General features: G+C 51.9%; 2 protein-coding genes and 1 pseudogene across 2 annotated transcripts in view; 1 reads left to right on the plus strand and 2 right to left on the minus strand.

The window, feature by feature from the left end:
• Positions 1 to 23,939, minus strand: part of LOC144248830 (uncharacterized) — a 63,336-nt gene extending 39,397 nt beyond the window's left edge. Inside the window, 2 exon segments of the mRNA XM_077790812.1 lie at positions 19,203 to 19,795; positions 23,913 to 23,939. Coding sequence (XP_077646938.1) covers positions 19,203 to 19,795; positions 23,913 to 23,939 — 620 coding nt within the window.
• On the minus strand, positions 186 to 12,524 carry LOC144248840 (uncharacterized; annotated as a pseudogene).
• Positions 15,199 to 18,100, plus strand: LOC144248826 (class II histocompatibility antigen, B-L beta chain-like). Its single transcript, XM_077790808.1, has 4 exons — positions 15,199 to 15,374; positions 16,369 to 16,511; positions 17,103 to 17,379; positions 17,944 to 18,100. The coding sequence occupies exons 1-4, from the start codon at positions 15,199 to 15,201 to the stop codon at positions 18,098 to 18,100; spliced, it is 753 nt and encodes a 250-aa protein (XP_077646934.1).
• Positions 23,940 to 26,205: the final 2,266 nt, after the last annotated feature.

Below are 26,205 nucleotides of genomic sequence, written 5' to 3' on the forward strand. Positions count from 1 at the left end.
GGCAGGGCAGGAGACAGGGAATGGGGCCATGCTCAGCTCATCCCCCGGGGCTTCTCCCTCTGCTCAGGGACAGGAGTCGTTCCCTGCTGCACCCTGCGCTCTCTCCCGGCCGAGACTTCTCCAGGAACTTCTCGGAGCGGAGTCCATCCCCTGGGCACAGCCCCCTCCGAGTGCTGCAGCGTGGGTCACTGTGCCACGGGCTCAGTCCTGCCAGGACAGGCTGCTCCAGCGGGGCCCCTCTGCCCGCGGGCTCACAGCTCCTCTCGGGCATCGCCGAGCTCCAGCCCGGCTCCTCCAGGGGCTGCGGGGGATCTCTGCATCCCCATGGACCTGCAGGGGGATCTCTGCAGCCCCATGGACCCGCAGGGGATCTCTGCATCCCCATGGACCCGCAGGGGATCTCTGCATCCCCATGGACGTTCAGGGGATCTCTGCATTCCCATGGACCTGCAGGAGGATCTCCACAGCCCCATTGAGATAAGTGGAAGATCATTTGTTCACTGAAGCAAGACTGCGGTATGCTTGCTTACCTTGGTTTGCATAAGAATGTACTGGTGTGTCTTTGAAATGCTTATTTCCTTACAAGGTGATAAGGAGGTTAAGATTAAAGTCCTGGGTGTGTGTATCTGGTCTGCTTGCTGCATCTCAAAAGAAGAGACTTGGAAGCTATCACAACGACCAGACTCAGACTACATCTGGAGAGTCACGCCTGCAAGGAGAAGGGGGGGGATAAAAGGAAGGTTGGGACAGAACATTTTTGCGCGCCGTTGGTGGAGCAGGAGACTCCCGGCCGCCCAGCGCTGTGCTTTGCCTGCCTTACTCGCTTGCTGTTTTAAATAAAATTGCTTTATTGAATTAAGACACTTCAAATTGTCGTGTCACAATTTATAACACCATTGTAATATATGTTATGGAATAATTCGTGCTTATGAAAAATATGCATCAAGTCAGTTGTGCCTGTACAAAAAGATTCTTTAAGTTTTAAATGACCAGTGGCTGCAGCCGGGGCTGGAGAAACCACTGTTGGCAGAGAAAGAAAGACCTAATTTACAAATGAAAAAAGATGCCTCTGTGCAGAGATGGGCCCTTTCTGGGGACAATCCAGGAGACACCCAACGTTTGACCCCTGGTCTGCCGGGGAGCCAGGAAACCGTGTCCCATTCCCATCCTTTCCATGCTTGGACCAATACAGAAACTGCTTTCCTATTTCCTTTCTTATCTTTTTCAACACTTTCCCCTTGTCATCTCTTTGCCAACATCAGTTTGAGTAATTTAGTTTTCCACAAACTGCTTTTTTTTCTGCTAACAGATAATCTGATCCTATCTCCTGGTGAAATGTTGTGTTCCTCATTTCAGTGGCTTGGTCGGCAGGAAGGTCAGGAGTTGGAGTTGTCTGGTTGGTTCTTATTCCGAGGACAGCTTGTAATCTAATGATGCCATTGAAATGATAAATTGTTTCTCTGTCTCCTGATAGGAATTTGTGAAAAATGCCAATCACTTGGTTTTTAGAATTTTAAAAGTTTAATAATAATAAAATGGTGAAATAAATAGGAATATAATTAGACTGATAAAAATTTATAGTTAGGACAATTACAAGACAATAAAATGGAAAGAATATCTGAGGTCCAGATGCTCTCAGGCACTTAAGCCAAGAGGAATGTACCTTGTGAATGAAGGAATCACCCCTAAAACAATACACTGTTGCATATACATATATGCTTCATGGTTATACATACATTATATTTGAAACAAAAAACTCTGTTGTATGTCAACTGCTTTCTTTAATTCCCCGGGGTCTTCCAGTTTGAGCAAGGCATGAAGAAATCAGCTTCTTCTAATAAGAAAACCATAAATTGCTCTTCTCTGGAGAATTTGTGTGTTCCTTGAAGCGAGTATCTCATTCCTTAACCCCCCCCCCCCCCCCACACACACACAGACATAGTTTCTTTTTTACTACTAAAGCTTCATTTTATCTACAAAGCTACATTTACCATACTGTTATATGTAGCAGATATAATTGGTGCCGATTCTAATATGATATATGTGACATTGAATATTTGTTAATTTGTTAGAACACTCTAAGACTCTACACGTTTGTATTAGGATTCCCCCCCCCACCCTCGCAGGTGAGACCGGGTGTATATTGGAAACTGATTTACAAGTAAGAAGGTGCGGCTCCCCAGGAGATGGGCCATGGCTGGGGAGATGCAGGAACCCCAGGTGCTGATCCTTGCCTGAAGGACCCGAGATGGATATCATGGAAATCCTTGGGCAGACACAGGTGAATGCAGCGTTCCCTCCCGTAAATTTCATCAAGGGATTCAACAAACTCCGGACACTGAATTGTTCTCCCTCATCACCAAAAAAGAAAATCTTATTAACATGTGGACTCTGAAGAGAAGACTGACTGCCGAAATCTTGGCCTCAGGCAGAATTTTCCCTATAAAAACCGCTTGTGCCAGGATGGAGGTGTGTGGGCTTAGAGGAAAACCTCTGCTGAGGCTGACTCCTTGTTGCACACCCAGGGCCGACCCCGGGCTCGGCTCTGTTCTTTCCTTGTGGCCTAGATAGAATTTGATTGCAAAATAAATATTTTATTTTTTCATATTAATTTGGCTGGACAAATTTTCATTTATAACAGTTCTAACACGTAAAAGGAAGAATCCCCATTTCTTCCACCATCCCATCCTCAATACATTACCCCACCAGTTAGTTTTTAACACTGTTTTCCCACTGTTTTCCCATTTCAGTTAGTTACAAAAATAAAAGCATTAGTTATTATTTCACAACTACAGCTACTTCTGCAAAAGTTAACATTCTAATGCACAACCCATGGAATCCACTTCAATATTTTGCAAAAGCCAAAACTAGTATGTATGTTTTTCACACTGTGCACAAACTAAACTATCAGCCATGAATGATGTTCTGAGGATATGAGCTACACAGGGGCCAGGGCATTGGCAACAAAAAGCTGACAAATTATATTACAGCAAAAGCAGTTAAAAGTGATTACAAACTGTACTGTATCAAAATCGTTGTGATTAAGAATAAGTTGCAGAAGTCAAGACATAAGAGCAAAAGCCACCAACTACATAGTTCTCTATAACAAACCCAGGGCAGGTGTTTCCCTTGCAGGGAGCACTGGGGCCTTCCCCGGGCCCCTTCTGCCCTCTGGCAGAGCCGGTGGCATTTTCCAGCACACGCAGTTTGTAACCAAGAGTCGGGTGCAGCCCAGAAGGCTCCGAGCGCCTCCTCCCAGGCTGACTCTGCAGATCCGAGGCTGCTCTGGGCTCTGCCAGGGCTCTGCTGGGGCTCAGCTCTGGGCCAGGCTGGGCCCGCTCTCCCCTCACATTGCTCCGGGCAGCCGAGTCACGGAGGGAGGAGGAGGAAGGGACACCTCAAGGGACTTGAGGTTTAAAAGAGTTTTTATTCAAAAAACTGCCATACCAAACAGGCTGTCATAAGAGCCGTAACAAACAGGCTGTCCTAACTACCATAACCAACTAGCACTGCTAACTACCATCACTAACTAGTTGTCCTAACTAACTACTGTAACTGACAGCTGTCCTCCAGTGCTTCATCTCCTCCGCTGCTCCCTCAGTTGCTTTGCTGCGGTGATCAGAGGGGTCAGGCTGGAGAGAGGCTTGGCTGATGATAAAAACGGGTGCTGCCCAAAGGATAAAAAAGAAAGAAATGAACTGTTACTTTCTCACAGGCTCTGTTGCAACAGGACAAAGGGAAATGGTCAGAAACTCAGGAGAGGGAAGCAGGCTCAGGTTAGATCTAAGGCAGAATCTTTTTGCCAGGAGTGGGGAAACACTGACAGAAGGTGCCCAGGCATGTGGGAGGTGCCTCCTCCCTGGGAACATCCAAGCTCAGGCCAGGCAGGGCTCTGAGCACTGGACCTGCCTGAAGGTGGCCCTGCTCCTTGTGGGGCACCAGGGGCAGATGCCCTCGAAAGGACCCTGCCAAGCCAAACCCGGCGAGGATTCTGCTTGCTTTGCGTGTGGAACGCAGCGAGGCTGGAGACTATCGGAGGGGCCCCAGCAGAAAACCCCTCCCTGGTGCTGCTGCTTCCCCTCAGCTGCTCGGCATTCACCTGCAGCAGCTCCTGGGCAGACCAGCGCTGCTCCTCGTCCGGCTCCAGGCTGCACTCGAGGAAGTCCCGCAGCAGAGCCGACAGGCGCCGGGGCTCCTGCAGCTGCGGGGTCCCGTTGTGCCGGATCAGAGCGCGAGCCTGCAGGAAAAGCAAACTCAGCGCTCTGCCAGCTTCCTTCCCACCCACAGGTGCTCACAGCGACCCCGGGTTCTCAGCCCCAGCTCCAGGGGCACTTTCCTCCCTGGCAGAGATGCTGCTCACAGCTCATTTTCCTATGCCAACCAAAAAACCCAAACCCTGGTGCTGCCACAGCCATTGGAAAGAGCTGATGTACTTGCTTCAAATTTTCAGGTCATCCTTACAGACAGAAGAGCTGGAACAGCATAAATCCCAAAGCAAATTGTTGTTGGAGACTGCAGAATATTTGTCTGTGTTGAGGTTCAAGTGCTCTGGGAATTCCCTTCCCCAGGTGCAGAAACCTCCAGCTGCTGCTGCCAGTGCAGGGTCACCCTGTGCTCACAGGGCTCTGCAGCCCCTGGAGAATTTGCCTCTTACCATGGCCCTCGTTTCCTTGAAGTAAGGAGGTTCTCCTTCCACCATCTCAATGGTCACAATGCCAAAGGACCATATGTCCACCTTGGGGCCATAAGGAGAACTGGTCACAACTTCTGGGGCCATCCAGTGAGCAGTGCCCACCATGGAGCTGCACCAGTCCTGCTCAGAGCTGAGCTGAGCACAGAGGCCAAAATCAGCTGAGGACAGAAACAAACACTGTCAAAGGCAGCTGGAATGAGGAAACCAAGCACCAAGACTCCCCATTCTCAGTCTGAGAATGGAGTAGTGAAGTCAGCTGGAAAAGTGCTGAGGGCTGTAGCCAAGGGAAGGTGGAACTGGACCCTTAAAGAAACCCTCAGCTTTCGTGCAGTGGCTTTTACTGATTCCCTTGAAGCTTTAGATTCCAACTCCTGCCCTCTGGGAGGGCCATATCCAGAGCAAAGCCACTCCTGGCACCCTGCTGCTCTCCGGAGCTCTCTGCAGGGGCAGCCGCTCTCAGCTGGCAGCAGGGGCCGGGCAGTGCCCCCAGCAGCCCTTGTGGGGCTCTGGCCGGCACTGGGAAGCAGCCCCACAGCCGCACCCGGGAGCGCCGTGCCTGGCCAGGAACACCCACCCAGCTTGACAGAGCCGGCCATGCCCAGGAGGATGTTGGAGCTCTTCAGATCTCTGTGGATCACCCGGTTCACATGCAGGAAATCCAGGCCCTGCAGGCACTGAGAGAGAACAAGAAACACCAGGACAAAAACCAATGGCCGGAATCTATCACACAAGAAAGGACAGGTCCGAATTCTGCCAGCAGCAGCTTTGCTGTGACAGGCCAGGAGTGCAGAGCAGACAGGCTCCAGGCAAACGGTTCAGGGCAAAGCTGAGAACAGCACATCAAATCCAGAACAGACAGAGAGTGCCACAACAGCAGGAAAGAGAGCAAGAACAGAGCAGAAGTGCAGCGATGCTGGCAGGCCGTTCACTGCAGAGGCTCTTTCTTCTCCAGCTCATGAAACCAACAAACAGAGCCCTGAGCATGGAGCCACTCCTGTTCTCACGCCTGTGTGGAAGGACCATCGTGTCCAAGCCGTGGCAGCCACAGGCAGGATCCCTCACCTCCCGACTGACAGCTGCCATCTCTCCTTCAGCCATGCGTGTCTGTCTGACAACGTCCTGCAAAGTTCCTCCATCCATGTATTCCATCACCAGCCAGAGATCTCCGCCAACAAGGAAGCTGGAAGAGGAAAGCAGTGGCATGGAGATGAATGTGCAGTGCTCAATTCCCCCATGGAAAAGCCTGGAGTGGAGTTTTGTTTCCAGGTCACTTGTCCATGAGGACAGAATCCCATGGAGAGACATCCCTGCCAGGCTGCAGAGTCCTTGGAATCTGCACAGTCTAAGGGAAGAGACACCTGTGAGAAAGGAGAGTCCTTAGATGGCAAGCAGGTGAAAAATGCAGTTTAGCAACAGCCCAGATCAGTGTGGAACCACAACACTGGCCCCCAGCTGGTTCAGCTTCTGAGCTCATCAGTTCCACCATTCCCTGCAGACAAGGCAACACAACCCCCAGGGTTATCCAGGGGAGGAGGCCGTGCAGCACTTGGGACAAAAGCAATCAGAAAACCTTTCAGAAAGTCCCTTCAGAAACAGGCAAGGCCAGTGCAAAATGGGCAAATGAGGCATTTCTGGAAACAAGGACCTGGTCTTCCTGGCATCCGCAGCAATGGAAAAGGGCTGGGAAGAAGAAACCAAGGGAAATAATTTCTGCTGTGGTTTATCAGCACTTGTTGTAAGACACAGAAAACAGGGTCAGCTTGAAGGAAAAACCAAACCAAAGCAACCAAAGCACACAGAGGGAGCGAACTGCCAGGCTGTTATTTTGGGAAGATACGGCTGGGTCAGGCATTTTCAAAACAGGCTACAGACTACGGGTGCCAGGAAAGGTTAAGGCAGGGCCCGTGCACGGGATGAGGCCTGGAGCACTCACCTGTCCAAAGAGTTGACAATGTTGGGGTTCTTCTTGTCCTTCAGGAGCAGGAGCTCATTCACAGCGCGTTCCCTGTTCTGCCCTCTGAGACTCATTTTCTTTATGGCCACCTGAGGGGACATTGCAGATCTTTAACTGGAGGAGTCTGTGGCAGGAGGCCGCAGCCAACACGGGGTGAGGCTTTTTGGAGCGACAGAGCCGGGCTGTGCCAAACTGCCCTGGGATGGGCACCAGAGCTCAGCAAGGGCCACTCCCACAGCCCATTGCTCTGCTTGCTGGGGCTGCTTACAGGACACACGGCCAGAGACATTTGGCCTTGCAAGCTCTGCAGAAATGGCCCCTCAGCTGTCAGCCTCCCAGCTCTAACCACATTCTCTGCACCTACAGTCTTCTCAAATGGCCTCAACACTCTCATTATTATTCAAACACATTTTGCAAGCAGGAGGTAATTCTGGTTCTGTGAAAACAGAGCAAAACAGCCAGGAACCCTTTAGCAATTCCATGGGATTTGGTCATGATTTCAGATGCAGCTGCTCTGTTTGGGATTGCACAACAAAGCAAACACACACATCCATTGCTCAGGTGATCCCTGTCACAGGCTGTCACTGACCCCAGACCCAAACACAACTGCAGGGTTTAGGAGAGAGCTTTGCTCTGGACATCCATCTTCTCATTTCTCTCCTTCTCTCTCTGTGGACAGCTGAAGTGGAATTAAATCCCCAAATTGAGCCCAAGCAGGATCTCACCCTAATTAAGCCTTGAGGTACCCTTTGAAGATAAAAGGCAGGATGGAAAAACTGCTAAATAGTGCTCCTGTCTGCGGCTGGGGTGAAGATAAATTGGGCCTCAGTCTCCAGCCCTGATGCGTTCACACTTTTAGATATGAAGAGCAAGCCAGCGTGTCCTGCTCTGACAGACACCGCTGCCTTCCTTGCATCCCTTTGGGCACTCCAGAAGGACCAAGTGTGTCCCAGCTGTGCTCTGCAGGCTGACACTGCTCTGCCTTCAGAGGAGCAGCCTGTGCAGGAAAGCTCTGCTGGCCCCCAGAGCTGCAGCCACAGCTCCCAGCAGAGGGGAGAGCCCTGGAGAGCTGCCAGACGTGCTGGGCGTGTTGGCACTGACCTCTCCTCCAGTGGCCCTGTCGAGTCCTTTGGAAACGGTTCCGAAAGCCCTGGAGACAAAACAGCAGAGAAGAAAGAAGCAGTGCTTGAGGCCCTGGGAGTGAAAGCCAGCCCAGACAGGAGATCTCTGCTGCCTGCAGCGCTCACAAACACCTGGGTGCATCGACCCTTGCAACAACAGCGCAGCAGCCACCAGCCCTCTGCCATGCCAGGTGTGCAAGGGAAAACTGAGACCCAACACGAAGGAATTGGGCTGGAGCAAATCCCAAATGTCCACACTTAATTGCTTTAGTTCAAAACCTGTTGTGAGCAATGGGTGTCTAAAGAACTGGAAAAGAATGCATTTCATCCTTTTCCATTTCCTGCCTAAGACCTGCAGGATCCACAAGGGCCCTGCCATCAGGCAGGTGATGCATTTTCCCCCAGAGTGCATCAGCTCTCTGTTGCTGAATGTATGGGCTCTACGACCTGTGCTAGAATAGAGCACTTATTAGTTCATCTCTGGTTCCTGTTTCTAAACCTTTAGGTTGTTAATTCTGACTGGAGGATATTTTTTGAAGCAAAATATTTGAAAGAAATCCCCTTGAGAGCTGTTGTCTGACAGTCTCCAGATGGTGAGTGGCTCTTTTAAGCAATCCAGTTCCAGACACAGAAGATCTCCCAGGTCCTGCTCCTTGCTGCAGGCAGGACACTGCCAGCCTCAGGGGCCTGTGACGGCTCCTTCTGACCACAGTTCTCAATTCTGATCAGGACTGAGAGACAGCAGGATGGCACCCCAGTGTCTGAAGGTGTTTGGAGCTCTCCTGACTTCTCCCTTGATCCTGCACCAGCACAGCCCCTGGGCTGCTTGTGCAGAAGTAGCTGCCGTGCACTTACCCTTGGCCAATCTGCTCCACTTCCAGGTATTTCTCGGCAGGCTCCTCCACGCTCACGATGTTCCCTGAAAGAAACCACGTGGAAGAGGCTCCCTCCCAGAGCGAGACCCCACCAGAGCAGAGCCAGAATGCAGCCCCACTCCCTGGGGCCGTGAGCCCCTTGGTCTCAGCTGGGGAAGGACAATAAATGCCCCTGTGACATTCAGCTGCAGAGCAACGCTGGCTGCAGCTGATGCCGAGACACACACACAGCCCCCTGCTCTGAACACAGGAACAGAGCAGACGTACTCAGCTGCACCAGGCACCACTCCCCTCTCCCCTCTGGCTGCAGGGCTGTGCTGCTGTCAGAACCTTCAGCCCAGGATCCCACAGCGGAGGGAGGTTCCATGTCCTCTTCCCAAGCACAGGGAGGATCAGTGTCCTCTTCCCAAGCACAGGGAGGTTCTCCATCCTCTTCCCAAGCACAGGGAGGTTCTCCATTCTCTTCCCAAAATGCTGCAGGTTCGCCATCATCTTTCCAAGCCACAGGACATTCACTGTCCTCTTCCCATGCTGGGAGAAGTTCAGCCTCCTCTTCCCAAGGCACAGGATGTCCTCTGTCCTCATCCCACAGCGGGAGATGTCCTCTGTCCTCATCCCACACCATGGGGGCTTGGCCATCCTCGTCCTGCACCAGGGGACATCCACCGCCCTCGTCCCACGCCGGGAGATGTCCACTGTCCTTGTCCCACGCCGCAGGAGCCTCGCCGCTGTATTCCCACAGCGCGGGATGTTCGCCCTCGTCTCCCAGAGCAGCGGGAAGTTCACTGTCATCTCCCGGCACCGAGGGAAGTTCACCAGCGTCCCCCAGAACAGCGGGGAGCTCACCGCTGTCTTCCTCCTCTTTGGCCTCCTCTTGGGAAGCAGAGGGAGCCAGAGGAGGGGCTGGTGCTGCTTTTGTGCCCTGTGGACAGATGGCAGCGTGAGGGACGGGAAGTTCTATCTCAGTGATCACCTTATTTGCCTTCAGCTGCACATCCAGCTGCACAAAGCAGAAATTGGGTTTGGAGTCCTTCAAACTAACAATGGGCTAAAGTCGACATTGCTACTTATTGTTGGGAAAACGATATTCCACTGTGGCTAAAGCCAGCAAGCAATCCTCTGCCTGCAAAACCAGACCTGCAGCCCTTCAAAAGCTCTGCAGCAGAAAAGGAGAAATCTGCTGGGGATCCCTTTGCTGCTGCTGCTGCTGCTGCAAAGACTCTGACAGGAACTTTCCTTCAGCCTCCCAGGCTGGCACTCGGCTGCCACACTCCGAGCTCACAGCTTGCTGCACAATTCCAAACACCAAAGGTTCCTTTCCCACTCACCGGAGGAGGAGCTGCTCGGAATCCACACATGAGGTGCCCTGCAACGGGAGAGGGAACATGAACCAGATGCTGTCAGGGAAAAACTGCCTGTGGTGGGAAATGCCACAGTGCAAGGCAACCCCGAGAGAGCATTTTGCTTTCCCAGCGTCCCTCCAGGAGCCACAGTCCCTTCCCACAACAAGAGAACAGCACAAAATGCTGGGCTGGGTCAGTTCTTGGCTGGGCAGGGAGTTCCCGGCTCTGCTGCCACAGACTCCCCGCTGGAGGGAACAGAACCCCCCAGGGCTCATTGCAAATGCTGTGCACGCCCCGCTGGCTGCAGACACCCCCTTTTTCAGCTGCAGCTGCTGGCAGGAGCTCTCCCAAAGCAATGGTGCCTTCATGGCCATTTGGTTACAAAGTCAGCTCGGGTCCAGAGGAAGAACAGAAAGCACACAGCAAGCCCAAAGCCACAGCACCGAGGGAAAACCTCGACTTACGTGCCAAGTGGGTTAAAAAATAGCCCGAATAAGCCACAGAGTACAGCGTGCAAACTGCAGCAGCCACGTGCTGGATCATTCTGGCTGCGCTGCACACGTCTGCAGACTGCAGCCCTGCAAGCACACAAGGACGCCCGTCAGGGCTGGGCTGGTGCTGAGAATGCCTCGGGCAGGAGGATCCTCCGGCACGGAGCAGTGCCCAGAGCCACTGGGGACACTGAGGCCTCCGTGTCCCACAGCCACGGGAGCACCTCGGGGACGTGGCAGTGCTCCTGTGACATCACAGCAGCAGCTCACGCAGAAACCGCCCGGAAGGTTCTCCTGGGTCACAAAGGAGCACAAAGAACCCTCCCAGGGCACAGCCTATTGCCCAAAGGCTCCAGGAGGAGCTCTGAAAATGCAGCAAACAGGGACACCCCATAGCCCAGCCTGAACACTGAGGAGGAACAAGGACGGGAGCACAGCAGAGGAAACAGGACCTTTAGTCACCGCTACTTCTGACTAAAGCCAGCAAGCCGTGTTCCCGCTGGGATCTTTGTTCTCGCTCTAAAAACAAGCAAGGTGCTCCACTCGAAATATACAGAAGGCAGGAACTGGGCAGGAGGTGGGATTAGGAAGGAGGAGGAGGAAGATGAGGATGAGGAGCAGGAAAAGGAGGAGAAACAGGAGGTTCCAGTGCCCCCTGAGGCCGCAGCACCCTTGGCCCCGGGACCATCGCCCCCAGCTCATCCTGCAGGTGAGGGGGGAGGGGGAGCTTGTCCCAAATATATCGGGGAGTCTCTGAGAGGGTTTTTTATTGGGGTGTGTTGGGAGCTTGCAGATTGTGGAATTGAGCCCCAGATGTTCATCTGGGAGGCCCAAATAAACCCTGGGAGGTTTTTTTCTCTGTGTGTGTAGGTTTGGATCTTGCAGGACCCCAAAGCTGAGCCCCCTGGGGGATCTTTGGGAGTCCACGTGGCCATTGCCCAGTGTCACCAGGGGGAGGACATTGTCCTGGGGACCCCCGGGGGAGCAGAGGAGGGGAACCCCTGGGACCCCCGGAGTGGGGAGAGCAGAGAGGGGCGATCCTGGAGCTGGGGGACCCCCGGCTGGCTGGAAAGGGGGGGAGCCTGGAGAGGAGGAACCCCTGGGACACCTGGGATCTCAGAGTAGAGCATCAGGGGAAAAGGGACCCCATGGAGCCCCAACAGCCCCTGGATCATCCCTAAGCAGGACACCTGAGAACGGGGAACCCCTGGAGCCATTGGACCCCCATCATCCCAAGGAAAGGAAACCTCTGGAACCCCAAAAGTGGAGAGATCAGAGATAGGGAACTCCTGGGAGTGTTGTTTTGGGCTGAACCTTGAGACTGTGGAGATTTTCATGGACACAAGAGTCCTGCTGAGTTCTAGGGATGGACTTGGGCAGGAGGAGCCTCCAGTCCAAGGTGCTCGCCTCTTGTTTTTCCCCCAAACCAGGATTTGTCATTCCCTGGGTGTGGCTGGATGGAGGAGGAGGAAAAGCCCCGGAGATGCTGCAGGAGGAGGAGCTGCAAACCCAGCCCAGGGAGCTGCAGGGAGGAAAGAGCCCCCTGAGCCAGGAAGGTGGGCGGAGATCCAGCCGGAGCTCGGAGCTGGTGGAGAAGCCTCATGGCAGGGAGAAGTCCCACAAGTGCTTGGAATGTGGGCAGGGTTTCAGCTGGAACTCCCACCTGATGGAACACCAGAGGATCCACACTGGGGAGAGGCCCTACGAGTGTGGGGAGTGTGGGAAGAGCTTCAGTGGGACCTCCAACCTCACCAAGCACCACAGGATCCACACTGGGGAACGGCCCTATGAGTGCTTGCAATGTCAGAAGAGCTTCAGGTGGAATTCAGAGATCATCACTCAGCAGCACTTCCACACCAGGGAGGCCCTGCGGGTGTCCTGAGTGGGGGCAGAGCTTCGTGCGCTGCTCCAGCTCCATCCCCATGGGAGGATCCGGGCTGGATGATCCCCAGTTGTTGCAGCCTGAGCTGCTACAAGGAGAGTCCACGGTAAAGAAGCAGAAAAGGCCTTTGCATGGTATCCACAGATGTCTGAATCAGCCATGCCGTGAGATGTTCAGGGTTTTCCCCAGCACGCCCATCCCCCTGCTCCAACTCTCAGCTCTCCCTGTCCTGAGGAGTCGGGGTGGGGGTGACCCTGGTCCCTGGGCAGTACAAAGATGAGGCCCAGTCAGGGAACAGGGAGGGAGTGGCCCAGGGACACAGGAACAGACACAGGAACAGGGCAAGGAGCAAACAGAGTCCAACAGCCCCTTGAGGGAAGCCTCCCGCGTCTCCCCAAACCAGGGAAATGCCCCCCAGGATCCCCACAATTCCCCTTTTTATATTATTAAGAAAGCTTCTCTGGAGGATCAACTGATTCAACACAAAATGACAAAATCAATCAAAAGCGCTCATACGACAATTTTCAAAATGCAAACAATTCTGAGTCTCTAATGTCCAAATAGATTTTCTTAGAGCTGGCAGGAGGGATGTGGGGTTTTCTTAGTCCAGTTTATCAGGAGAGGGAGTCAGGAGCCTTCAGTAGGGACTGGTTCTCTGGCCCCTGTGGCAGTGCTGCTGGCTGTGACAGACTCTGTACGAGGTAATGTAGGTGGTGGTGTGCCTGTTGGAAACTCCAAATAGAAATCATTACTTTTTAAGAAAAAGATGGTTAATTTAGGAAAACTTTCCTTTCTTCCCCACCAATTACACTCCTTCAGGTATTATGAAGGAACTCTGGGGAAAGGGACTAGTGGAGGGAGGCCATGGAAAGAGGGAAAAGGAGGTAGGAATTTGTGGGAACATAAAAAAGGGGTAATAGGACAAGGGAAAGGAAACAGGGAAAGTGGGAGGGGGGCAGGGAGGCCACAGGAATTGGGGAAGGGTATTAGAAGAAGTGGGACTTATCAGACAGGAAAGTTGTTTTGATATGGAGGTGGAGTCTTGGATGGAAGGTGGCTTATCGGTGTTCTGTGCTCTTTCAGCTTTTGGGCTGTTGCTGGGATTTGGCTGCTGGTTTTAGGTTTAATTTCCCCGGTAGGAGTGTGGAGGACTTCCATGACATGGGTAATATTTCGCAGGTTTGCAGTTTGGTGCATGTTTGCTACCTTGCACTGGAACTCCACCAGGTCCTGTCACATCTGCTGCTTGGGGGCTTTTTCTTCCTTGTATTATATTAAATTCCACAATTTCTACATCTCCTAGACTGTGGAGTTATTTCCTGGGGTTATTCTTTTTTATAGCAGTCTGTTGAACAAACACATCTTGTTTGTTATCATTCAGGGTTATGAAACCGTATCTGTTTTTGACATTGAACCATTTCCTGTCCCCAGAACGTTCATGGCAAGGACTTTTTCACCTTGGCCAGCGGGTTTGCGTGTGTGTTGGTGATGCTGGACGTGGCGCCGGTGCTGGGGCGCTGCCGTGCGGGGCTCGTCCCGCTCCCGGCGCTGGCGGCCGCGCCGAGGCTCGGCCCCTTCTCCTTCCCGGCTCTGTCCCGGCCGGTGCCCGCGGACGCTGCGGGCGCAGGAGCTCCGGAGCAGCAGCGGGGCGGGGGCGGCAGTTTCGCCCCAGGACTGCGGTTCTGAGCCGCCCCCGGCGGGGCTGCCCGCCCGCCGGCCTCGCCCGCCCGCCCTCGGCCCCGGGGCCGCGGCTGCCGCTCGTTGTCTCCGTGCGGGACCGCGCCGCGCTCCCCGCCCGTTTCCCGGACGCTGCGAGGGCTGATCATTTCTAGGTGTTCTGGAGAGGGCAGCGAGGTGAGTTAAAGTGCACAGGAGGCCAGTGAGGGCAGTTTGCTTGGAAATGGCCGAACTGGCCACAGTTCAAGCACCTCTCGTTGTTAATGGGCACCACTGCCTCCCCCACCCCTTTGCTCACGGCCAGGGCTAAAGCAGTTTCTGAAGAAGAGGCCTTAGTGCAGGTGTCGACCATCTGTGGGATGGGTGGCTCTGGATTTTGGGGAAGAGCTCCGAGAAGCTTTTTGGTTTCCAGGTTGGCGTTAGACATTGCCATTTTTCCCAGGAGTTCATCCCTGGCCTCTACATTATCAATTTGGCGATCGATGGCCTCTGGGAGGTGGTCAACAAACTTAACAAATGTCTCTTCAACCCCCTGATGGATTGAAGAAAAGTTTTGGACAAGGGTGGTTACACCAGGGATTTTTAAAGGAGCAGTCTTTGCAGCAGATTTGATGTCATCTAAGACATTGTTGGGCAGCATGACCTGATCCTCTGGTCTGCTAAATTCCCCCTCTCCTGCCAAAGCCTCAAGGCCTTTCTGGCCTTCGTTAAAACTTCACTCAAGTCATACTTGGATAGGATTGGCTTTAAAAGTTTTTTCCACTGCAATAGTGCAGTGGTAATGTAATGGAAGGCATGGGGAATTAAGGTATGTCCTGTGAAAGTTTAGTCCAATACATTTTTAAAATATGGAGAATTGCGGCCATAGTCTCTGGCCGCTTTTCTCAACTCCTTCCCCTCAGTGTGAGGAATCCACTCCCATCGCGGCTCCTTTCCCCGTTTAATGACGACAGGCGCTGCAAGGCAATCGAGATCTCTCACCAAGTCCAGGTCCCCATCCCGCAGGGCTCCTCCCTGATCCGTGTCCAGCCTCCTCCCGGCCTCTTGTTACTGCCGGGGTGCCGCCGTCCTCATCCTCTTCGGAAGGTGGGTCGGGGCGGGCTGGAGCGCGCAGCCTCCGGCGGAGCGGTGGGGCCCGGTGACTCGGGGCCTGCAGGCCAGCATGGCGGGCTTCCAGCCAGGCCCGCGTTCGGTTCCGCGGCGTGGGAACCGGGATGGGCTGGAGAAGGAGGGAACCACCCTCAAGGGCCCACTCGGGGATGTGGGCAGGGGACAGAAGGGGCTGGTCCCGACGGTGACACCATCGACGCAGCTGCGAGCGCAGGGGAGGGACCCGAGGCGGGGCTGTACAACTGACATTCCTGGAGCTGGGGACCAAACTGGGGACAGGGCAGTCGGGGACAAGGGAGCGGGGAAGGCTCGGGCTGGAGTGGCCAGGGCCAGCCCGAGAGAGGGACTGAGTGGGGCAGGAGGCAGCAGGGAGTAGGTGACAGCCCTGTGCCCGTGGGCAGGGTCTGGCTCCCATCCCACCCATAGGGGAAGCAGGGTTAGGATCAGGGAGGGAGGAACACGGGGAAGAAGAACCAGGGACCCAACTTTCTCCCTTAGGCTTTACTAATTTAAAAATCAAATTGAAAATAGGATTAAACTTGCCCACTTTATAATTCCCTCCCACTTGTATATCATAAATGCATCACCCAACTTTCCCCCAGAACGAAACTGACAAAACATCTTCCTGGGAAGCCTCAGGAAAGTGCTCAAACAAAAACCGAACAAAAGTTTTTTTAAATGAAACATTCCCTAGTACTAAGGTTGCTTTAATCTGAATATAAATCTCTCATTGAGCTGGGGATAAATGATTGTCCATGTTTCCCAAACAACCCAAAATTCCCCCCCACGAGGCAAAAGGATGAACTTAAGATAAATGTGTTCATGTGTAGTGCTCTCCCCCGGGCACCTGGCAGCCCACGCTGCGAGTACTCACCAATGCGAGGGACACAAAGGAAAAGCGAAACCTCGAGGGGGCTGGTGGGCTCCTGCCGGTCCTTTGGATTCTGAAAGCTTCCCTTCCAAAGCGGCAGCCTTTCCTCAGAATTCCAAAGGGGTGCCGACAGGCCAGGAGAAACAGTCCTCACAAAGCGAAGGAAGAAGCTGGTCCCAAACGACGCTTGAATTCCCAAAGATCCCGGATCCGATGACCTTCAGGAGACGCTCTCTGGGACTGGACAACTGCCCAAGGTCCCTGTTCTGGGAGCCATTTGTTCCAGCCTGAACTGCTACGAGGAGAGTGCAGGGTAAAGAAGCAGAAAAGGCCTTTGCATGGTATCCACAGATACCAGGGGACAGATACTCCAGGGACAGCAGCCAGGTACTGCAACAGCGACCCGCACGTTATGGAGCAAAGAAGGACTGCGGTGGGCTGGCTCTGCCGGTACAACCACGAGTATCTCAGCCCGTTCCTCACGGATCGCCGAGGTGAGCGCGGGGCAGAGCGTGTGCCCTCGAGCCCTGCTCTGGCAATGACCCTGAGGCCCCTCAAAACCTCCCTGGGAATCGCCCCAGAGCCCTCAGCCCTCCTTGTGCCCATCCCCGAGACCTTCTGTCCCTGCCACTGACCCCCGTGGCTCTCCCAGTCCATCCCAGTCTCTCCCAGCGCCTCCCGGCTGTCCATCTCAGCCTGGCGTGGCGCTGCCGCCCCTCAGCCAATCAGAGCGCGAGTCTCTGATGACTCATCAGTTGCCAGGCAGACCCGCAGCGCCGCGTGCCCCGCACTGGACTCGGCCTCCCAGTGCCGCGCGCTTCATTCCCAGTTCCTCCCAGTGCCGCCCCAGTCCCTCCCACTCCTTCCCAGCCCATTCCCGGTTCCTCCCCAGTTCACTCCGAGATCTCCACCCTCTCCGAGTGCCCCCCATCCCCTCCCCTCTCTCTGAGTATCATCCCAGTCTTTCCCAGTTCATTCCAAGTCCCTCTCAGTCCATTCCCAGTCTGCCCCAAGGCCACACCACCCCTCCCCTCTCTCTCCCAGTTCCCCCCAGCTGATCCCAGTGTGTCCCCGCTCTCTCCCAGTGACCCCCAGCGTGTCCATCTCGCTGGTGCCCTCGAGTTCCCAGCCCGGCCCCGGCCGCCTGCTCTGCTCCTTGGTGGATTTCTACCCGGCCCACGTCCAGCTGAGGTGGTTCCAGGGCCAGCAGGAGCTCTCTGTGGTGGCCACCGACATGGTCCCCAACTGGGACTGGACCCACCAGCTCCTGGTGCTGCTGGAAACCCCAACCCGGGCCGGGCTCACCTCCACCTGCCAGGTGCAGCACGTCAGCCTGGAGCACCCCTTGAGCCAGCACTGGGATACAGGGGAGGAATTGGGGGCACTGGGAGAGCCATTGGGATGTGCTGGGAGCAACTGGGAGGGAGTAGGAGAGAGCCTGATTTCAACTGGGAGAGGAGGTTGTGGGTTTGGAAGGGCTAAGAAGGGGTTTGAAGGATACCGGGGAGGGTGGGAAGGGATTCTGGGGGTCCTGGTGGACACTGGGAGGGAGTTTGGGTGTGCTGGGTATGACTGGGAGGGATGTGAGTGAGCCTGGAGGAGCTGGATGGAGATTGGGGATGGAAGAGCAGAGATTGGGACAAGGTTGGTTGTGCTGGGAAGAGACTGGGAGGGGTCTGGATGAACCCTGGTGGGGCTGGGAAGGGAATGAGAGAGAGTTTGGGGGTCCTGGAGCAGTGGGGGGCAACTGGAAGGAGGCTGTGGGATACTGAGAGGGACAGGAGGGGCTTTGGTGGGTCCTGGGAAGGTGAGGAAGGGATCAAGAGGGAGGTTTCAGGGGTCCTGAGTAGGTTGGGAGCAACCAGGAGGGTGCTTGGAGGGGCCTGGGTGCCTGTGAGAGTTTCTGGGGGGTCCTGACCCCTGCGGAGACCCCAGAGATGCTGCTGGATGCTGCCACAGCAAGATGCTGGCAGGAACTGGAGACTCCGAGTTGGGCTTCATCTTCCTGGCACTGGGGATCTGGTTCTACCTGCACAAGAAAGGGGGGTCCCGTGAGTCGTATCCCACCTCCCCCAGAATGTGAATGGTCCCCCCGGGGACCCCAGCCCGGTGTCACCCCCCGTTCTCTGCCCACAGAGCTCCTGAGCCACTGGCAGTGAGAGCCCCTCCCCGTGGCCCCGGACCCGGCCGGCACCCCCTGCTCCATCCCCACGCTGATTTTGGGGGGGTCGAGTGTCCCCCCAGCCCTGCTGTCATTCTGCCCCTGCCCCCTGCTCCCAGTGTTCCCAGTAAAGCTTCCCAGTTAAACCCAGCCCAGTTCATGGGGGCACTGGGGAGGGACTTGGGGGGACCCCACGGCGGGGCCGGCCCTGGGCAGGGAGGGCGGGTCCAGGTGGGGAACACTGCCTGCTGCGGGTCTGCCCGGCAACTGCTGAGTCATCAGCCCCGCTCTCGCTGATTGGCTGACTCTTCTCCACCGCGTTCTCTCATTGGCTGAGGAGAGGCCCGGCAGTGCAGAGAAGGAACGGGAGAGATCCCGCCCCGAGCACCGGCACGGGGACAACAGACCCAGCCTGGGCACAGGGAGGGAATTTATTACCAACCAAACCACGGCAGCACCAGGAGAAGGGAAAGAAATCCCTCCAGCACCTTCCCCCACCCAACGGGGATCACCCACAACAGGGTTATCCACCATGGAGAGACGGGGACATCCCAGTTTAGACCACAGCCAATTTTATTGAGTGTACCAGGTGTTTATACAGGGATTTACTTGTATGGTGCTTATATAGGGCTCTGTTTTTGGTAACAATTTCCCATTGGTTACACATTCTTCGTGACATCCAGTAACCTGGGAACATTTATGTTATCACAAAGACTCACACCATGTTGCCTGGTCACTTCTTGCTTAGGGAGACTTAAACTGTGTCTGTGTCTCCCACAGTTTCTGCTCAGTCAGGCCTCAGATATCGGGCCCCTTTATCAGCTCCATTGCTTTACTCTCTGTTTTATTCCCCATACGGGGACACCAGGGCTCTGCCCCATGGGGGTCACTGGGGATCATCCAGCCCGGATCCTCCCATGGGGGATGGAGCTGCAGCAGCGCACCAAGCTCTTCCCTCACTCTCTTCCCTCACTCCAAGCTCTTCCCTCACTCGGGGCACTCACAGGGCTTCCCTTAGTGGTGCCTCCGTTGGTGTTGTGTCAGTTGAGAGCTCCCGAAGAAGTTCTTCCCACACTTCCCACACTCGTAGGGCCTCTCTCCAGTGTGGATGCGCCGGTGCTCAGTGAGGCTGGAGTTGCGGTTGAAGCCCTTCCCGCAGTCGGGGCAGCGGAAGGGCCTCTCCTCTGTGTGAATCCGCTCATGTAGGAGGAGATTGGAGCTGGTCTGAAACCTCTTCCCACACTGGGGACACTCGTAGGGCCTCTCCCCAGTGTGGATGCGCTGGTGTGCTTTCAGTTGGGATCTCCACCCAAAGCTCTTCCCACATTCCAAGCACTCATAGGGCCGTTCCCCAGTGTGGATCACCTGGTGTTCGAACAGGCTAGACCCCTGTATGAAGCTCTTCCCACACTTCCCACACTCGTAGGGCCTCTCCCCGGTGTGGATGTGCCGGTGCCTGATGAGGTGGGAGTTGTCCTTGAAGCCCTTCCCGCAGTCGGGGCAGAGGAAGGGCCTCTCCTCTGTGTGACTCCGCTTGTGTCTGAGGAGAGTGGAGCTTCTCTGAAACCTCTTCCCACACTCCCCACACTCGTAGGGCCGTTCCCCAGTGTGGATCCTCTGGTGCCGGATGAGGCTGGAGCTCCACCTGAAACCCTTCCCACATTCCAAGCACTTGTGGGGCTTCTCCCTGCCATGAGGCTTCTGCACCAGCTCCGAGCTCTGGCTGGATCTCTGCCCGCCTTCCTGGCTCAGGGAGGCTCTTTCCTCCCCACAGCTCCCTGGGCTGGGTTTGCAGCTCCTCCTCCTGCAGCATCTCCGGGGATTTTCCTCCTCCTCCATCCAGCCACACCCTGGAAATGACAAATCCTGGTTAGAGGGAAAAACAAGAGAAGAGCTGCTTGGACTGGAGGTTCCGCCTTGCCCAAGTCCATCCCTGGAAGTCATTGGGAATCTTGTGTCTGTAAGAACCTCCAAAACACCAAGATTCAGCCCAAAAGTCCCACAAACTTCAAGACACAAATCAAAAACTCCCTGAACATCACAAGTCAGCAAAAACCTCCTCTACAAGATAAAGATTCAGTTCCCACATAAAACCAAAGCACCAACATTTAGCCCAATAAAGCTCAGAAACACCAAGATTCACCCCGTGAAAATCGTGGATCCCCCTCCACAGTCACCTGCTGCATGTGGGGGGAGCAGCGCTCCTGGGGCTGGGGGGAGGCTGCAGACACAGGGAGGGGTGGAACCTTCTGCTGCTTCCTCTTTCTGCTCCTCCTCCTCCTCCTCCTGTGTCTTTGCTCTTCCTCACACTCCTCTTCCTCCTCCTATTCCTCCTTCTCCTGCACAATCCCACCCTCTCCTGCCACCTGCATCCTTTGACCATTTTGTTCCTCAAGGCTACTTCTCCTTCCCTTCTCCTCCTGCCCCCAGGCCCAGCACCCACTGCCGGCTCCCTCTTCCCCCCACACCCACAGCATCCCAGCGCAGGGGCAGGGATGGAGCTGGGGCAGGTCGGGCTGGGGCAGCGCTGGGCTCTCGGCCGCTCCCGCCCGCACTCGGTCCCCACTGCAGCCGCTCCCGCCAGGACAGCGCGGGGGGGCCCGGCCTTGGCGCTGCCCCACTCCCACCTCCCCAAATTCCCCTCGCGGGGCCATGGGGCCGAGGGGGGGCGCAGGTGGGTCCAGGTGGGGAATGCTGAGATAATTTTAAGAGTGGGTCCCCAAGAAGAAGAATTGGAATTTGTGGTAGACACAGGGGCAAAAAGAACCTTTATGTTAAATATTCCAAAAGGTTATAGTGTAAGCAAAGATACCGTAATAGTAACAGGAGCAAAAGGAGAGAGTTCCACAGTACCCGTTATTAAAAATGTGGTAATAGAGGGAGAAACTAGATTTTGGATGAGGGATGTTTTCTTGGTCCCAGGGGCAGGTAGCAATTTATTGGGACAAGATTTACAGGTGAAATTAGGAATAGGGGTTGTTCCAGAAGATGGGAAGATGACAGCTAGACTTTTAAAACTAGGCCAGGAGGATGGAAGAAGAATTAACAAGGAAGTTTGGGCTGGGGAGGGAAATAGGGGAAGATTAAATATTAACCCCATAAAGATTACAACTGAGGAAAAAAAAATTGTCCCATACATGTACAGCACTATCCTGTATCTTTAGAAGGACGGGAATGTTTAAAGCCAGTAATAGAAGGACTAATAAAGGATGGACATTAGAACCTTGTATGTCTCCCCATAATACCCCAATACTCCCAGTAAAGAAGCCTGACGGGAGCTATAGACTGGTACAAGCCTTAAGGGAGGTTAACAAAGGAACTCAGACCCGCTATCCAGTGGTACCAAATCCTTATACTCTTTTCAGTAAAGTTCCTCCCCAGCATCAGTGGTTTAGTGTAGTGGACCTTAAAGATGCCTTTTGGGCTTGCCCATTAGCCCAGGAGAGCAAGTTATCTTTGCTTTTGAATGGAAGGACCCACTAACTGGGAGAAAACAGCAATTAAGATGGACAAAACTACCACAGGGGCTTACAGAATCCCCAGACTTATTCGGACAAGCTTTAGAAACAATACTACAAACTTTCCCCACTCCCCCTGAAATACAAATTATCCAATAAGTGGAGAATCTTTTACTTTCTGGGGAAGCTGAAGCTGGAGAGGCTACTATAAAGCTTTTGAACTTTCTTGGGGAAAAAAGATTAAGGGTATCAAAAGGGAAGCTGCAATTTGTAGAATCAGAGGTAAAATATCTTGGACACTTGCTTAGTAAGGGTAGTTGGAAGCTCAACCCAGACTAAAACACAGGGATTCTATCCCTTCCCCCTCCCTCTTCAAAGGGGGAAATCAGAAAGATACTCAGATTATTGGGATATTATAGATTGTGGATTGAAGGATATACACAGGCAGTAAAATTTTTGAATAAAAAAAACTGACAGAGGGAGATGATATAAAATGGATCAAAAAGGGTAATGAAAAACTAAGAAAAAAGAAGTTAAAACTAGCCCCAATATCAACTTTAAGCTTACCTTCACTAGCAACACTCTTTCATTTGTATGTAAATGAAAAAAAGGGGGTAGCTCATAGGGTTTTGTTTCAAGAGTGGGGAGGAGTAAAGAGACCCATGGCTTATTTATCAAAGATGTGGGATCCAGTAAATCAAGGCTGGCCAGTGTGTATTCAAGCTACAGCAGCTACTGCAATCCTAGTAGAGGAAAGTCATAAACTGACTTCTAGAGGTAAATTAATTGTAATTGTGTGCACACCTCATGCAGTACTAAATTTCTTCCAATTTGCTTTGTGATTTTTATCTTGAAATACATAACTTACTGTACTCTAGGATTGAAAAACTAGTTTACAGCTGTGACATAGCAAAACCTGCTATTAATTTGAGTCAATGCAGGCTGTTCAATCAAGTGTTCTCAGTGTGTAAAGTTAAACTAAAGGCAACACCAGCTGCTTGGTAGGTCAATGAGAAAAAATTTTCCTTCCAACCAATCCTTTTTCATGTACCCAAATGTGTTTTGCTTTCTTCGTTTTTTTGTTTTGTTTGTTTGCTAGTTTTTCTGGAAGTGCTAACTACTTGCAGTGTATCTAGAAGAGCAAATAAAATTGTGCATACAAAACACTTGTAAAAAAATAGGGCTCATTTTTTCCCACAATGGGAGGTGGCTACATATAGAAAAGGGAAACTACAAAGCTAGATGAAGAAAAAGTTTCAGTATCTTCTAATGTAAACAATTTGTTACTTCCAGCATCACAGTGGGTGTGTGACACACACATATGAAAAAGATGGTGAGGGAGATCTCTGTTTACTACAGTTTCCTATTTCTTGAATGAGTTAGAGAGCTATGAAGCAATTGTGACTCCTTGTGTGGATTACCCAGGCCTGCAGGGAGGGCTTGGCCATGGTTCCCTCTGTGCTGCAGGCAGCCCTGCAGCGTGGCAGCAGTGGCTTGCCTCTGGTGAGTTTGCAGGCAGGGTGCTCCAGCACTGCAGTGCTCAGGGGCAGTTTCCTATTTTGACATCAAAGCTTAAATTCAAGAGTGCCTCTTCCCATCCAGTTATTGTTTGTACTGTAAGAACCTCTTCAGAGAGTGTCTCCTGGCAGTCAAAAAGAGAGTATTGCAGAGATAAATTCCTTACTTGCTGTCTCCCCCACTGTATCCACATTTTGTCTATTCCCTCTTCAAATTGTAGATTTGTAAAACTCATGCTCTGTGTCCTCAGATGCCCTTCCCAAATCATACCTTGGCTTCTTTGCAAATTATATTGCACTAACAAGGATTGCTTTAAATTTTTTATTGCAGGCAAGATCACTTCAGAAGTAAGTTTTTGTTTACCTTGTTCCTACAACCCTTTCAAGCTTGTGAATGGAAAATTGTGACAGCAAAATAAGTCTTTAGTTTTAGCACTGTCAGCTGTGGGTAGCTGGTAGCCCTTGGTGGAGGGTGCCGTGAATTAAAGGCCTGCAGAACACACATAATAAAAGTAATTAAATTTGTAAGGAAGTTGAAAAAGGAGGGAGAGGTGATTGGCAGACTCACCTCTCCAGGATGTAGGACTAATGTTAGAAAGTGGACTGATATTGGAATGTGGATGTTGAAATGTGAAGAGAGAAAAAGAGAGCGAAAGAGAGAGAAAGGGAGAAGAGAGAAGAAGAGAGAAAAAGAGAAAGAGAGAGAAAGGGAAAGAGAGAGAAAGAAAAAGAGTGAAATACACCCCAAAGTCCCCATACCGCAGCTATTTGTAAGTTCTCCCCCATTCCTGCTAGACAGAGTGACAACAAGGGGAGGGGAGTGAGGAAGTACAGTCAAAGGCAAAGCTGTGAAAAAGAGGGAGAGCTGGACCACCAATAGAGATAAGATCAAAGCAGAGATAGCTGACTCTCACAATGTGCTTTATCTTTTTAAACAAGACTTCTTTTTTTTCCTTCTGATTTTTGTTGTTAAGGAAAGGAGGCTTTTGTTCTGAAGAATGGGTCTGTAAGACTAAAACAGTTGGATGTTGCCTAAAAAGCAAAAAACCAAGAGATGTGATACATCTTGTGTTAAATTTGGGCTAGTCTTTTTTTATTTAACTAATTATAGCTCACAAGAAGAAGAATTGGCCTCTGCAGCAATTAGCACAGCTGGATACAAGAAGAAGAAGCAGCTACAGAAAAAGTTTTTAGTTAAACCCAGAAAGTTTTGAAGAAAACTAATAGTGAAAGTTAATGCAGTATTGTTTTTCTTTTCTTTTAACACTGTGTTATTAAAAAGTCCTTTCCAGGTACTACTAAAGCAGCAATCCCAACCATGGAAAAGAGGGTGAATTCATGCCAGCAAAATAAAAGAATTTGTGAAGAAACGTGAGGAATGGACTATCACATCTAAACCGGGTGACACCAAATTGACTTTCAACCAGGACTGGGTGGTAATGGTTTGGGAAGACCCAAATAATCCAAGGCAGGTACAAAGAATAACACCTAACTGAGAAATAAGGCAAAGCTTGCATCACTGGTTCTAAGCCCTGCCTGAATAAGCCCTGAGACGCCTCCGACACCTCCTTGGCAGAGGAACACTGCCACTTCAAACAGGAGGATCGGGAGTGTTTGAGTCAAAGAGTTCTGATAGTCTGGCCTTAGCCTGTGGCTTGTACAGGCAAGAAGGGAAATTGCCATTAATACTATGCTGTATACTTTATTTGATTCATCCCCATACTGGACATGGCAGCTGGGTTATAAGTGAATGTTTAAATTATGAGAATAATTGGCATTGTAGCTCACAAAATCTATGTTCTCGTGGCAAGAAGTATTGAGTACTGAATCAATCCCCTATACAGAAAGACCTCAAAAACTGAAGTAATAAATTGCTTTTGTAGATGGGAATTATCAATGCCTGTGGACTGAGAGATACCTGAGGAATGGTGGAAAACCACAGTTAAAAGGTGTCAAAAACAATTTGCCTGGAAATGAGTAAAAAAGGAGTGACAAGGGAAACAGAGGGCAAGCCTGGATTGAGCACTGTACTCACCAGCGAGAAGATCACACGTACCTGCTGTGGGCAGCAGCCCCACAGGCAGGGGAGGTGGGGGTATAAGCCACGCCAGACCTCTGTCGTTCCTGTTTCTGTCTCTCATTTGTTGTCTTTTCCCTTCTGAGATAGCAGCAAGATCGTGTCACAAATGCTACAGAAAGTATCACATGGAAAGAAACCAAAGTTCCTTTTTGTCACACACACCCATGTCAACAGCCACTGTTATAACCCGTCCAAATTAAGTACCTGCAGGAAAAAGGGGGAAAATTATCACATTACAAAGAACTTAGGAAAAAGTAGTAATACTTGGGGCATGGAATGTCCAAAAGGAGAGAGATGGATTTGTTTTACATTTGATCTTAGAAATATAGTCCAAGATTCGGTAAAGAGACAATTAGTAAAAAAAAAGGTAAAACAAGCACAGCAGTCTAGCTCTGTGTTAACCCCAAATTATATCCTGAGTCATATTAAATGACTCCAAGCAGTTATAGAGAAGATAATAAACAAAGCTGCTCAGGCATTGGAATTAATATGGAGTCTGCAAAGCCAAACATCACCTGCAGTGCATTAAAATAGGTTGGCTTTACGCTATTTATTGGCTAAAGAATGGGGTGTACAGATTGTTGAAAATAGATGGCAATGAGGATGTCATCCTGGAAAAAACAAAGGATATCAGAAAAAAATTATGACCCAGGTATCAGTCCAAAAATGGGAAAATAACGTTAAAAACTAGCAGGTGGGGTAATGTATTGAGAATGGGATGGTGGAAGAAATTAGGATTCTTCCTTTTATGTGTTACAAGTGTTTTGATATTTCTTCTTTGTTTAATCCCATGTTTTATTTGATTACCAACAGAGTCCAAAGAATGCAAGAGGACAGGAAATATTCTTTATAAAGCATTTGGCTTGAGCAGTAAGAGGTGGGATTGTGAAAAATGCATATTTATGATTGGCTTTTCACAAATGTTACAATGAATATTATATGTGTCATGTTAGAAAGTTATGCTGTATTAAT

This window comes from Lonchura striata, unplaced genomic scaffold, assembly GCF_046129695.1.
Source record: "Lonchura striata isolate bLonStr1 unplaced genomic scaffold, bLonStr1.mat Scaffold_92, whole genome shotgun sequence".
Taxonomy (NCBI): domain Eukaryota; kingdom Metazoa; phylum Chordata; class Aves; order Passeriformes; family Estrildidae; genus Lonchura; species Lonchura striata.

Bases quoted from the DNA above. Each gene is read 5' to 3' on its own strand.
- LOC144248826 (XM_077790808.1), top strand. From the start codon at position 15,199: ATGGCGGGCTTCCAGCCAGGCCCGCGTTCGGTTCCGCGGCGTGGGAAC. The intron at 15,375-16,368 runs GCGGGGCTGTAC...TGGTATCCACAG, and splicing joins GCGCAGGGGAGGGACCCGAG to ATACCAGGGGACAGATACTC. The intron at 17,380-17,943 runs TACAGGGGAGGA...TGACCCCTGCGG, and splicing joins CCCTTGAGCCAGCACTGGGA to AGACCCCAGAGATGCTGCTG.